The sequence below is a fragment of the Microcaecilia unicolor genome, chromosome 8, assembly GCF_901765095.1.
Source record: "Microcaecilia unicolor chromosome 8, aMicUni1.1, whole genome shotgun sequence".
Classification (NCBI taxonomy): domain Eukaryota; kingdom Metazoa; phylum Chordata; class Amphibia; order Gymnophiona; family Siphonopidae; genus Microcaecilia; species Microcaecilia unicolor.
Genome location: NC_044038.1, coordinates 241,693,136 through 241,707,032, shown reverse-complemented (window position 1 = coordinate 241,707,032; position 13,897 = coordinate 241,693,136). Strand labels below are relative to the sequence as shown.

The 13,897-nt window shown below is 44.9% G+C and overlaps 1 protein-coding gene across 1 annotated transcript in view; it reads right to left on the bottom strand.

Annotated features, from left to right (window-relative positions):
* AHCY (adenosylhomocysteinase) overlaps positions 1 to 13,897 on the bottom strand; it is a 33,110-nt gene that overhangs the window by 11,570 nt on the left and 7,643 nt on the right. Inside the window, exons 3-5 of the mRNA XM_030212258.1 lie at positions 6,644 to 6,719; positions 4,227 to 4,379; positions 2,520 to 2,632 (exon numbers count right to left, since the gene is read on the bottom strand). Coding sequence (XP_030068118.1) covers positions 2,520 to 2,632; positions 4,227 to 4,379; positions 6,644 to 6,719 — 342 coding nt within the window. The remainder of the gene's footprint in view (positions 1 to 2,519; positions 2,633 to 4,226; positions 4,380 to 6,643; positions 6,720 to 13,897) is intronic.

Genomic DNA, 13,897 nt, shown 5'->3' with positions numbered 1-13,897 from the left:
CTTTGCTTAAAGCCCACCTCTTCAATGCTGCGTTCGGCACCTAACCCTTACCGTTCAGTAAATCCAGACTGCCCCTATCGGACCGACCGTTCACTTGTCTATTAGATTGTAAGCTCTTTGAGCAGGGACTGTCTCTCTGTTAAATTGTACAGCGCTGCGTAACCCTAGTAGCACTCTAGAAATGTTAAGTAGTAGTAGATATCAACCAGAGCCTACATATCATGCATTCATGGGCAGATGCATTTCAGCTGACACTCAATGCAGAAAAAACCCAATGCCTAATACTCCCCTCTCAACATAACACGAACAAATTCACCACCATTAACACACCAAAACAATCTTCCAATCTCGGACACCCTAAAAATTCTTGGAGTTACCATTGATCGTCACCTAACACTTGAAAATCACGCGAAAAACACAACCAAGAAGATGTTCCACTCAATGTGGAAATTAAAGAGAGTAAGACCTTTCTTCCCAAGGACCGTCTTCCGCAATCTGGTACAATGGTACTCAGCAATCTAGACTATTGCAATGCACTCTACGCTGGCTGCAAAGAGCAAATAATCAAGAAACTTCAGACAGCCCAGAACACTGCAGCTAGATTCATATTCGGCAAAACAAAATATGAAAGTGCTAAACCCCTATGAGAAAAGCTACACTGGCTCCCACTCAAAGAACGCATCACGTTCAAAATATGTACCCTAGTTCACAAAATCATTCATTCATGGGAGATGCCCCAGCCTACATGTCAGACCCAGGAACGCTAAAAAAAAAACATCCCGCACATTCCTTAATCTTCACTTCCCCAAATGCAAAGGTCTAAAATGTAAACTAACGCATGCATCAACCTTTTCCTACTTGAGCACACAATTCTGGAACGCGCTGCCGCGCAACTTAAAAATGATCTATGAACTAACTAACTTCCGCAAACTACTGAAGACCCATCTCTTTGACAAGGCATACCACAAAGATCAACATATGTGAACTCCTCCACATATATCCAGTACTGCCTTACAATACTTGCTTGTTATACTACTATTATGCTTTATCACTATCATGTTTACCCAAGATTTTTTGCAATACTAAATGTCTATTTTCTTAAATATTTCCAGTATTCATGATGTATTGTAAGCCACATTGAGCCTCCAAAGAGGTGGGAAAATGTGGGATACAAATGCAACAAACAAATAAATAAAATACAATAGTTAAAACAATTCTGGAAAAAAAAAACCAAAGCTTTTAAATCTTTCTTGAATGAATAGTAACAGCAAAGTAGTCTATAAGAATCTCATTCCATATATCCGAACACACACTTTGAGGTAGAGACTAATCTAATCTTAATTTTGCTTGGCAACTGAAGATGATGCTGTTGAGATGAACATGGTGGATCTGAAGGGTTCTGAATATGGTCTTTAATTATCCAAGTGATCTAAGATAAAAAGTCAGTCACAGAAGCGGAAGACCGTGTGAAAATAAAGCTGTTTTTATTCTTCATACAGCAATTAACAGTAAGTCCTATCTTGACAAATGACTAACGCTGCCGGGTGCCTGGAGAGAAGCACAGGTTTAAAGGGTCTTCTGGTATTCAAGTCATTCCTTCTATGGAGATATATTGCTTTGAGAAGATTCAGCAGTGTTCTCCTGATGAAAGCTGTAGAGCCGAAACACGGCTGTGTCGAGTTCACTCAGCCGAGACTTGTTATTCTTGGATGAAGAAAACAACTATTTTCACATCATCCTGACACATGCTGGTCTTTCACTTCTGTGACTGCCTTATTGGAATTTGTGGAAGTTTTTGCTGTCTTTCTGCTTGGAACTCCTTGTTTTCCAAAATAAAGATTGGCAGCCTGCAAACAACCCAGTCATCTTGGAACTTTTGTTAAATCTGTATGACCTCACACTCAAATATCAGATTGAGCCAGGGGCGTAGCCAGACTTCGGCGGGAGGGGGGTCCAGAGCCCGAGGTGAGGGGGCACATTTTAGCCCCCCCCCAGTGCCGCCGACCCCCCCCCCTCGCCATTGCTGACACCCCCAACTTTGACCCCCCCCCCCCCCATCGTTTACCTTTGCTGGCGGGGGACCCCAACCCCTGCCAGCTGAGGTCCTCTTCTTCCTTCGGTCTGATGTCCTGCACGTTGTACATGCAGGATGTCAGACTCAAAAACAGAACGAAGAGGACCTCGGCTGGCGGGGGTTGGGGTCCGCCACCAGCAAAGGTAGCAGACGGTGATGGCGGGTTGACAGCGGGGGGGGGGGGGGAGGGTCGTTGGCAGGAGGGTCCAGGGCCAAATCTACAGGGGCCCAGGCCCCCGTGGCCCCACGTTGCTACACCCCTGGATTGAACTACACTGGCCATGACATCACAATCAGCAGGTTATCTGTTTATACCAACAATGAGAACATGGAAGCTAGCTCCACCTCCTAGCACTGAACTGGCATAAACACATTTAGTTATTGGTCAAAATGTGGCCCCTGCTCCATGCCAAATGGGTGGCACCAACTTGCAAGAAGCTATTACCTTTGTAACAGAATCATTGACATTGATTGCAGGAACCTTAAGCGTCCCCTTTGAATTCATCTTGTACAGGTTGTGCACCCCTGTGGTCGTCTCCTCCGAGATGCCTCTAATTCCTAAGGAAGAGAGCAGAAGCCAAGCTGGAGTATGATGCACCCTAAGCACTTTCCACAAAAGGTTCCCGACATTCAGGTGCAGCAAAACAGCCTACGATTCGTATCCAAAGTCATTCAGAGTACAATGCGCTACAGATCCCATACTTCTAGCAAGGTTAGCAGTTGATAACTGCTAGCCAGCTTCTGCACTGGAGAAAGTGAGCTACTGCATCTGACCCTAAGTCGCTTGTCAAAAGACGTCTTGCTATTGCGTATTGCCTAGAGAAATGCAGGAGTGCCTGCAGGCATACTGTACACTGCTAGAAGGCTGATGTGTCTCAGAAGAGCCGGTGGGGGAGGTGGGGCTAGTGTTGGGCAAGACTTCTACGGTCTGTGTCCTGACAATGGCAAATACAAATCAAGGTAGCGCTTTAGAAACGTTAAGTAGTAGCAGTATATACAAAAAGTAGCATATGAGTTTATCTTGTTGGGCAGACTGGATGGACCATGCAGGTCTTTTTCTGCCATCATCTACTATGTTACTATGTAGTATCAGGAGTTTCATTGCATTGGGTGAGAATAGCTTCCCTATACTTTGAGCAAGAGACTCAAAGATCACACAACATTTATTACCACTTTTCATTTTGATAAGATGTGGATGTGAGTTGGGTGGACGCCTAGATTGTTTGATGTAATTATGGCTATAGTAATTGGCCTAATGGAAGGGTAACTGGGTTTTATCCCTGAATGCTTGGTAGTATGTTCTCTGTCTAACTAGAAAGTATGAGGAGGCTGCTGTGATTAAAAGGCAGAGCTTCTCAAAATGTTAAGGTGTGATTTTCAATTAAATCTCCGCTTATTTGTAATATGGGACAATGTAATGTGTTTGTATAACCCTGGGTTGTTCCAAGGGTTGTATTCTTTGTTTATAAAGAGACTGAACTCAAAAATAAAAAACGGGAAGAACTTAAAGATGTCTTATAAAAACGTGCTGTGACCATTGAGTTATTTCTTTTTTATGAACGCAGTGGAACTAAACGAGACTACAGGCGACATTCACTCTATCAGGACGCTCCAGCCCCAGGTCTCATGGTACTGACTAGACTAATTGCTGGGATGATGGGGCTCTAAGGCAGAGATCCCTGAACTTAGTCCTTGAAGTCTGCAATCCTTTCAGATTTTCAGGATTTCCATAATGAATATGCAAGAGATCTGTCTACATACAAAGGCAGTGAATGTGACTAGGTCTCTACTACTACTACTTATCATTTCTATAGCGCTACTAGACGTACGCAGCGCTTTACACTTGAACATGAAGAGACAGTCCCTGCTCGACAGGTCTCGTACATATTCATTGTGGAAATCCAAAATCCTGATCCTGGCCCTGATGGCCCAATGTCTGCTGTAACAACTTCTTTTGGCCTGGCCATTGTGTGCTGTTGTGCAGAGGGATGCAGGTTCCTATCCCCTGGGAATCAGGGCCTGGGCGTGTCATGAAAAAGGTGTGCCACTGATGTCTCGCCTGAAAATAAAAGTACCCCCTCCCCTCAATACACAGAGGCCAGGTCAAAAATGAAGACGGTAAAGCTTGTGGCAGGCAGCATTATACAGGTACCTTGCAGCAGCTCAGGGTACTTGGTGTGTACAAGGTTAGTCAGGTCTCCTCCGTCATCCAGAATCATGTTCAGTGGCTTCCCATCCTTGAAGAACAGCGTCTGTTCAATGCACCATACGTACTCCTCGTCTGTTTCTCCCTTCCAGGCGTACACTGAAAATGGCATATGCACAGACGGCAGTCAGCCAAAAAAAGCAGCAGTCAAATCAGGGGAGAGGGACAAACCTGTGTGAAAATCTGATCAACACAAAATGAGCCCCCTGCAAGCTTCAGTTTTTCAGGAAAGAAAAAAACAAATCCGCTAAGACATGTTGGATGCAAGAGAACCACAGACAACATTGCAATTTCACTTTGGTATGATCCAGGAAGACCAAAACAAAGATCTTGCTTCACTTGCATTTTTTGTTTTAAAACACATGAAAGTAACTTTTATACTACAGCCTAACAGAGACTGGATACTAAAAACAACAAGGCACTGGATACTTAAACAATATTTTCTTCATAAAAATCAAGATTTCCTGGATTGCAAAATACGGATGTATCCGGATGTCTCTAAGACAACACAAAAGAAAAGACAAGAGTTCCTTAAATTGCGACCGAAAGCACAGCAATTAGGCGCTTTATTTTGGTTGAACTTTCCTTGCAAATGTGTTCTTAAAATTCCGTTAAATATGTTTTCTTTGAATCAAAACAGTTAAACTTTTTTCTGGAAGCTAAGCTGGCTGAATTTTCTGTCATAACTTCAACTCCGTAATAAGAAATAAATGTTCCTGGGACTTCCTCTCAGCCGTCTTTTTCCGTTTAAAGATTAATTCATATATTGATGTTTTAATTTACCTTGAACATTGAGTAATGCCTCCTAGATTGTGGACTCAAGATGAGTGAGTAGTTTAATACTCTAAACAAATTTGTAATATTCTATTTTCCTTTGAATTTTGATCTTTAATCATCTTTATCTACTTCAAGTTTTGTACTTGTAATAAACTGTAAATAAAATAAAAATAAAAAACAACACATGAAATATCCCAAACAGCTTGGAAATCCTGCTCTAACCAACCATCTGTACTTAGCAACTCATAGGGCTAAGGTCCTGAAGCTTTTTTTTTTTTTTGACCTACCATTCTCCTTTTAAGGTCTTCCAGCTTAATCTTTCTTTTTAGTGATTGTCGACCACTCTGATTGTATGAAAGGCGGTATATTGAGACTCTAATCTGAAGCACAGCTGGAATCCCAGCACTATCCAGGGCAAGAGGCGCTCAGCAACTTTTGGCCTTCTGTCCAGTTTTACCCTACATTTGAGAAAGTCAAGAGCATTTTTGCTTCCCGAGGTGCGCAATACTCAATGGGAGGCAACCTGGATGGATGGAACTCTTAAATATTTGGGAGTATAAATTCCAGCCCGCCTGTCTCATTTATATGATTTTACTGTCCACCAATGTTTACAGGACACTCGATTAAAGTTAAATACTTGGAGGGCATATCCGTTCTCTTTAATGATTCACTTATTAATATGATTTTAGCACTACATTGGTTATACGCGTTTCAAATGTTTCCAGTTTTTAAAATCAAGTGATGAGAAAGTTTTACATAGGATATGCAACTCTACTTAAGGCAAGGGAAGCGAGCACGACTATTTCTATTATACAGACACCCACAGCGCTAGGGGGATTGGGGTTACTGAACTTGAGACACCTCACAGTGGTTTGCAGAATGCGCCACATTAATAACTGGTATTCATGATACACAGGACTTGTCAGTTACTTCTCTAGAAACCAGATAATACTGCACATTTCCTGCATACCTCTGTGGGGGGGGGGGGGGGGGGGAAATGCTTCACATATTAAAAGCCTCATCTGCTACCAGGTAAGGCTGTGTGGCAGTAGAAATGCAGACGTCGCCGCTTTTCACCTAAAGCGGTGGGGTTCCCAATCCTGGAGGCGCTCCAGCCAGTCAGGTTTTCAGGATATACACAATAAATATTCATGAGATATCGGCATGCACTGCCTCTACTGCATATTAATCTCTCATGAATATTCATTGTAGATATCCTGAAAACCCGACTGGCTGGAGTGCCTCCAGGACCAGGTTTGGGAACTACTGACTTAAGTTTCTCCCTATTTTGCTCTTTTGTCACAGTCTTTCCTTTTTTGCCAGGACAGTAGAGTCTTTAGACAAAGGGACAAAAGAGGTATCGGATACAGGCTTCATGTAGTGGCAGCTGAAGGCAAAATGAAGTCCTTTGAAGATATAAAGCAGGAGTTCTCTTTTGAAACTCTGTCTTTGCGTACGCGCAAATTACGACATTATGGAACAAGGTTGCCTTGGGAGGCCAAGTGAAGATGCTCCCTTTGAAACACTGCAATGCTATGCTTAATCCTTTGCTTACCCCTTTCTACTTCAGTCTGTCTCATACTTACCAGGGACCCCCGTCTTTGCAATAGCAGCAGCCGCATGGTCTTGAGTGGAGAAAATATTACAACTGGACCACTGGACCTGAAAGAGATGACAGAGAAAGCACTGAGAAGAGCCCCCCAGAAGGAACGTTTCATGGAAAACATACATTCTCTCTGTGTCTGCTTATCCTCCCAATACAATATGGATACTGTAGTGCCAAGCATTTCAGCTGTCACATAAGTACATAAGTAATGCCACACTGGGAAAAGACCAAGGGTCCATCGAGCCCAGCATCCTGTCCCCGACAGCGGCCAATCCAGGTCAAGGGCACCTGGCAAGCTTCCCAAACGTACAAACATTCTATACATGTTATTCCTGGAATTGTGGATTTTTCCCAAGTCCATTTAGTAGCGGTTTATGGACTTGTCCTTTACGAAACAGTCTAACCCCCTTTTTAAACTCTGCTAAGCTAACCGCCTTCACCACGTTCTCCGGCAACGAATTCCAGGAGTTTAATTATGCGTTGGGTGAAGAAAAGTTTTCTCTGATTTGTTTTAAATTTACTACACTGTAGTTTCATCACATGCCCCCTAGTCCTAGTATTTTTGAAAAGCGTGAACAGACGCTTCACATCCACCTGTTCCACTCCACTCATTATTTTATATACCTCTATCATGTCTCCCCTCAGCCGTCTCTTCTCCAAGCTGAAAAGCCCTAGCCTCCTTAGTCTTTCTTCATAGGGAAGTCGGCCCATCCCCGCTAACATTTTAGTCGCCCTTTGCTGCACCACTGCTTAAAAAATTGAGGAAAACTGTCCCTGTCCACATATCCAGACTATGTGCTAAGTTTCATTGTAGAAGTACGCAGACTTTGAGAATTACCTACTAAATGTCTCCTTTTTTATGCAGGTAATTTGTTTTTGATAAACAAAAAGTTATGTCCTTTTAGAAGAGAGACCCAGCTCCAATGCTGCTTAGACTGCCCCCCCTATATATGATAAATATGGACTTGCTATTGCTTGATGGGTGTACTTGTACATCACATGTAGGCTGAGCAATATTCAAAAATCCTATTTCCGCAGGTAAAGCGCAGTCTCACCTCTAAGAATGGCTTTGAAATTTGTCCTTCTGCAGATTAGGTAACCGGTGAGGGAAGCAAGCCAGAGAAGAGCCTTCTCACTAAGAAACAGCAGAGCAGCATAAGTGCAGGATCTCAGTTTCACAAACCAGAAGGGTGGTACCAGTTACCCCAGGACAAGGACTAGGGGCACCAGGGCTGCACCAGCAGTATGGTATTTTTGTCAGAGGGTCGTGTTCTCTAATCTTGTGCTAGGTTAATAGTACAAAACTGGCTCAGGAGAAAGTGTCATTCCCCCCACCCCACCCCCAGCACTTTTATTTGAACCCTGGCTCAGTACTAGCTCAGAGGATAATGTACTTTCTGTAGGGTTTGCAACACCATTTTCCACTGCACTGGATGGATGTTTCACCACCATATAAGGAAGTGCTGACTGCAAACCATACCTGAGCTCTGGAAAACAGTCTGAGTTAGCAGAACTAATCGAACACTTGTGATGTGGAAGTCTGAATGTGCACCATTTTCAGTGTGCAGCAATGGAATGCAGAAGGTCCAAAGGTGAGTTAATAGTGTCTTCAAGCTTCAAGGTTTTCTTAGCTATGCACACACTAGAGGCCCCGACACACCAATGTGAGTCAGCACAAACACATTGTCCCTGATCCTTCACACACAGGCAGACTAGCAATGGGCTCTGCAGTAGAATCTGGCCTATACGCACACGGACTGGTCAAGCTATTGCCCTACACACCCTCTCATGTCCCATAGTGCAGCCAGCACAGCCCCTGCCTTAGTGACAACCCTCCCTGGCGCAGTCCTACTTTCCACGGGGCCCTGTCAAAATTCAGACTGCTTCCATAAGGCATAGTGCGACGTATCATTCTAAGGCAGCCCAGTGCTCTCCAGCTGACCACAGAGATCACACCTAACACATCAGATCGGACTGAGGCTTTTTTATGAAGGAGGACCCTCCCAAGCCCAAGAACCAGCCTCTGAAAACAGGGTAACAAATTAAGGCAGCATCAGCTGCACGCATAAACCAGCAACTTCTCTTTCACCATCTTGCCCCCCCCCCCCCCCCCCCCCCCAGCGCAGCCTCCCAATCTAGTTTTCGTGTGATGATTACACAATGAAAGGAAAATCATGGCCCTATTTTCTTCGGATAGTTTAAACCTACAGCATCTGATACTAGCAGACTCTTATTACAGCTGTCATGAAAAGCTCTTAGTCAAATTAATAAAATGCTAAATGATATGGTCACAGTATGGTGTTATGGTTACATGCCCTGCAGTTTAGTAACTCATATTATACTAGTAAAACATGCCCGTTTCTTGCGTTAATGAAACGGGCGCTAGCACGCTTTCCTTCCGAACCTCCCCCCTCCCTCCCTACTCACCCCTTTCGGCGTTCTGATGGCACTGGCCGCCATTGTTGCGGACCTCGGCACGCCACCTTCAATCTGCTGCATCGTTTGTTGTGAAGCCACTGACGCCATTGCTCCGCCCTCGACGTCATCACGTTTGACGCGAGGGCGGGGCCCGAACACAGTGTTTTCGGTGGCTTCACCACCACGAAGGCTTCTAACCGGAAGGAAGTGCCCGGAGGACCTGACAGTGACGTCAGTGTCCTCAGAACGTTGAGGGTGAGTTTTATTATATAGGATAATTAGTTATTTACTGGAAAGTTCCATATAAGTCAGAGTCTTTACCCCGCTGAAATCACCTGAAAAGCTGGCAGGATGCGAAACTTGAGAATAGATTAAGTACACACACATCTTCCTGGAATACATGGATTACTCCACAAAATATCCCTCAACATTCTCAAATTTCTACCCCCCCCCCCCCCACCCCCCCAGTTCTGAAACTTTGGCGTGGATTATATGCAAAACCAGAAATTTATTAGGTGCCATAACTGTACAGAAGGTGCATATCCCGAAACTCCCTTTTCACATCCTTACAGAACCTTTGTATCTATGGAAAATTAGGCGGCATAACTGCAAAACCATGATTTCATAGCGTAATTGAACAGACGTTATTTGTGATCCTACAGATCACATGCATCCATGATCTTCATGAAGTCCCCCTCAACACGTTCCAAAATATTTGCATCAAATGTACAATGAAATAAGATGACGTGGAGGGGCATAATCGAACGCCCATCTCCATGGGCGTCTATCTCCGAGAACGGGTACGTGAAGGGGCGGGACAAACCGTTATTTTCGGAAAAAAAATGGGCGTCCATTTTTGTTCCGATAATACGGTTTGTGCCAGCCAAATGCATCGGATTTGTGCTGGGCGGTATCGTTTTTCAGCGATAATGGAAACCGAAGGCGCCCAGCTCAAAAATGACCAAATCCAAGGCATTGGGTCATGGGAGGGGCCAGGATTCGTAGTGCACTGGTCCCCCTCACATGCCGGGACACCAACCGGGCACCCTAGGGGGCACTTGTAACAATAAAAAAAAAAAAAAAAAAAAGTTAACTACCTCCCAAGTCCATAGCTCCCTTCCCATGGGTGCTGAGCCCCCCCCAAATCTACTCCCCACAAATCTACACCATTACCATAGCACTTATGGCTGAAGAGGGGCACGTAGATGTGGGTACAGTGGGTTTCTGGTGGGTTTTGAGGGCTCCCATTTACCACCATAAGTGTAACAGGTGGGGGGGGGGTGTGGGCCTGGATCCACCTGGGTGAAGTCCACTGCACCCACTAACAACTGCTCCAGGGACCTGCATGCTGCTGTGATGGAGCTGGGTATGACATTTGAGTCTGGGGGAGTCAGGGGTGGTCATCCCCGATTCCCTCCGGTGGTCATCTGGTCATTTAGGGAACTTTTTTGGGACTTGTTTGTGAAAAAACAGGGTCCAAAAAAAGTGACCCAAATTCGTGCTAAAAACGCCTTTTTTCGATTATCGGCCGAGGGCGCCCATCTCTCCTCGGCCGATAAACACGCCCCAGTCCCTCCTTCACCACGCCTCCGACACGCCCCCGCCAACTTTGGCCGTTTCCGTGATGGAGTGCAGTTGAAGACGCCCAAAATCGGCTTTCGAATATACCAATTTGGGCGCCCACGGGAGAAAGACGCCCATCTCCCGATTTGGGTCGAAATATGGGCGTCTTTCTCTTTTGAAAATAAGGCGGATAACTGAACACATGTAATTGTGTAACATGTTCTAATGTGTCCTAAAAAATTGATATGGATATGATGGAAAAGGTGCTGTATCTGAATGTACTACTGCTACTTAAGATTTCTAGAGCACTACTAGGGTTACGCAGCGCTGTACAGTTTAACAAAGAGGGACAGTCCCTGCTCAAAGGAGCTTACAATCTAAAGGACGAAATGTCAAGTTGGGGCAGTCTAGATTTCCTGAATAGAGGTATGGTGGTTAGGTGCCGAAAGCGACATTGATGAGGTGGGCTCTGAGCAAGGATATGAAGATGGGCAAGGAGGGGGCCTGGCGTATGGGCTCAGGGAGTTTATTCCAGGCATGGGGTGAGGCGAGGCAGAAAGGGCGGAGCCTGGAGTTGGCGGCGGTGGAGAAGGGTACAGAGAGGAGGGATTTGTCCTGTGAGCGGAGGTTACAGGTAGGAACGTAAGGGGAGATGAGGGTAGAGAGGTAAGGAGGGGCTGCAGATCGAGTGCATTTGTAGGTGAGTAGTCAGTCATGAAATAGGAGGATTCTCACCCCCCCCCCCCCCACCATCATAATATTCATGGCTTCCAGACAGTTCATAAAACTCTGGTGTGAATCAAATGTGGAATACAAGCAAAACAAAAACAGACATTTATATCCCACAATTTCCCACCCAATGTGGCTTACAATAATCTACATAAAAACACAGCATGTCAGGGGTCCGAGAAGTATAATAGGGAAAATCCAAAGCAAGGTAAAGTAAAAGAGAAAGAGCTGATGACTGGGGCCAGTCGCTGATTTTCAGCAGCATTATTTGGGTAATTCCAGGGGCTGAGCCTGTATGGAGCCGAGAACAGCAATAGCGCCAATATCCAAACTTATCTGGACATATGGCACTAGGTCACAGCACTGATCGGCGTATTTTTAAATGCTGCAGTTGGCATTTAAAAGAAATGTTGACTGTGGAGGTCAGATATTGATCTGAACATTATAGAGCAACTAGTAAAAAAGGCCCGTTTCTGACACAAATAAAGTATGTATGTTTGAGAGAGTGTCTGTGCGTGTGTGAGAGAGAGAGAGACAGTCTGGGTGCAAGTGTGTCTGTGAGAGAGAGTGTGTGTGAGAATGAGAGTGTGTGCAAGTGCGTATGTGAGAGACAGTTTGGGAGAGAGAGTGTGTTTCACACAGATACAATGTGTGTGAGAGAGAGTGTGAGACAGACTCTCTGTGAGACTGAGTGTATGAGACCAAGAGAGTGTGTGAGTGACTGTGTGGCACAGAGAGTGAATGTGATTCAGTGTGAGACAGAGTGTGTGAGAGACAGTGTGTGAGAGTGAGAGAGAGAAAGACATTGACTGTGAGAGACTGTGTGTGTGACAGAGATACCTCCCCCCCTCCCCTCTCTCTGGTGTCTGAACGTTACTGTGCAGGACGCTGAGTTCTGGCTGTGCTTCAAGGAACTGACCAATCCTATTTAATAGAATGCACCTCCAACATTCTGAAGCCGAGAAACCTCGTGTAGTTGGTCACTTCTGCTTGTGACGAACCCGGAAGTACTTGACGGCGGAGCTTACAGAGATGGAGCCTGAGCTTCAGAAGCTTCAAACCCTTCACTGAAGCAGGGAGTCAGCTTCAGAACGTTGAGGTTGGTTTTTATTATATAGGATAATTACATGCACATCATGGAATATGTGGATCCAGAAAAACACACCCATATCTGAATCCTCTTCCCTCCACCCACCAACACACCCAGGAAATATGGTGCTATCGATAAAACACCGAATGGGAAAATTAATAGCAGAGGACATAAGCTTTCCATTCTTCAGAAAGTAGACTAAAAATAGTTAGGCTGAGCAAAGGATGGACAGGTCATGGTGGGAGGAGGAGGGTCACAGTTAAATGCCAGGATCCTCCTCACAGGAGCACATTACAATTCACTGGAGCGGAGTTAGCGTTTCAGCAAAGGAGAAAGTAAATGGTCCCCCTTCCTCCTACTAACCTACAGTTTACAACGCAGCTTCCCAAACTAATGCAGGGGTCACAAAACTCAGGTTTCGCGTCATGACCTGAGTAGGCTGTACCTAGAAACATCAGCCCACGCCTTTAGGAGTCACATGCCTTCTGCGGCTTCAATAACATACTTCCTCAAAAAAAAAAAAAGTAGCAGAATCTGGACAGCAGACAGCAGAGATGTAGCATACGAGTTTATTGAGGAATGTAACCCAGTGTCTGTATCCTTCTACAGCTAGCTTATGGAGTTAGCTGGGTTACACGTTTGCTAGATTCACACTGTTTACACGACTAAATTATGGAGGAAAAGTATTTTCTGTTTACTCTAGCCAAAGCTGTTCCAAAAGTCTCATTCCAGCTGTTACTAACAACTTGGTCTCTACAAATGCAAGAGTCTTTCGTTAAGCTCTCTCACATACCCAGTCAAGACTCAACGAACAGCTAGTACAGAATCAAAGCAATAAGTGTGTCCGCTAGGGTCACCGTCCTCCCTCCCCCCCGCCCACTTACCTAGCTGCATCTGCTCCTCCCTTGGTCTGTCATTCTCCTGCTCCAGTGTGCCGGGACTGGGTTATCATGTTAATGTAATCACCTGAGTTCCGACACACATGGAGCAAGAGAGAGGCGCTGGGCCCGGGGAATCTTGCCCCCCCATGCCCCCTCTTCTTGGCAGCCCTGGTGTCAGCATCCACCACACAACTCAACAGCTGCTGACTGTGCCAGACAGAACTACGATCTCTCTCTCTCTAGGGATAAACAAAACATTGCAGGTGGCCCTGTATAATCAAACTGCCCAAGGCAGCAACATGCTCTGTAAAATTTCTGCTATGCCTCACGTGCCATCAGCTGACAAGGGAGTTTCTGGTTTGCTCTTATCTCCTTAGGCAAAAAAATCTGTGATTCAGTACACAGGATGTTCAAATCACTTTACAGGACCAGAATGGCTTATTAAAACAAATTTCTGAGAAATACAATGAATATAAATAAAACTTTGGAATTAGAAAAAAGGTACAGAGAAGGGTGATGATAATGATTAAAAGGGATGGGACAACTGACCTAT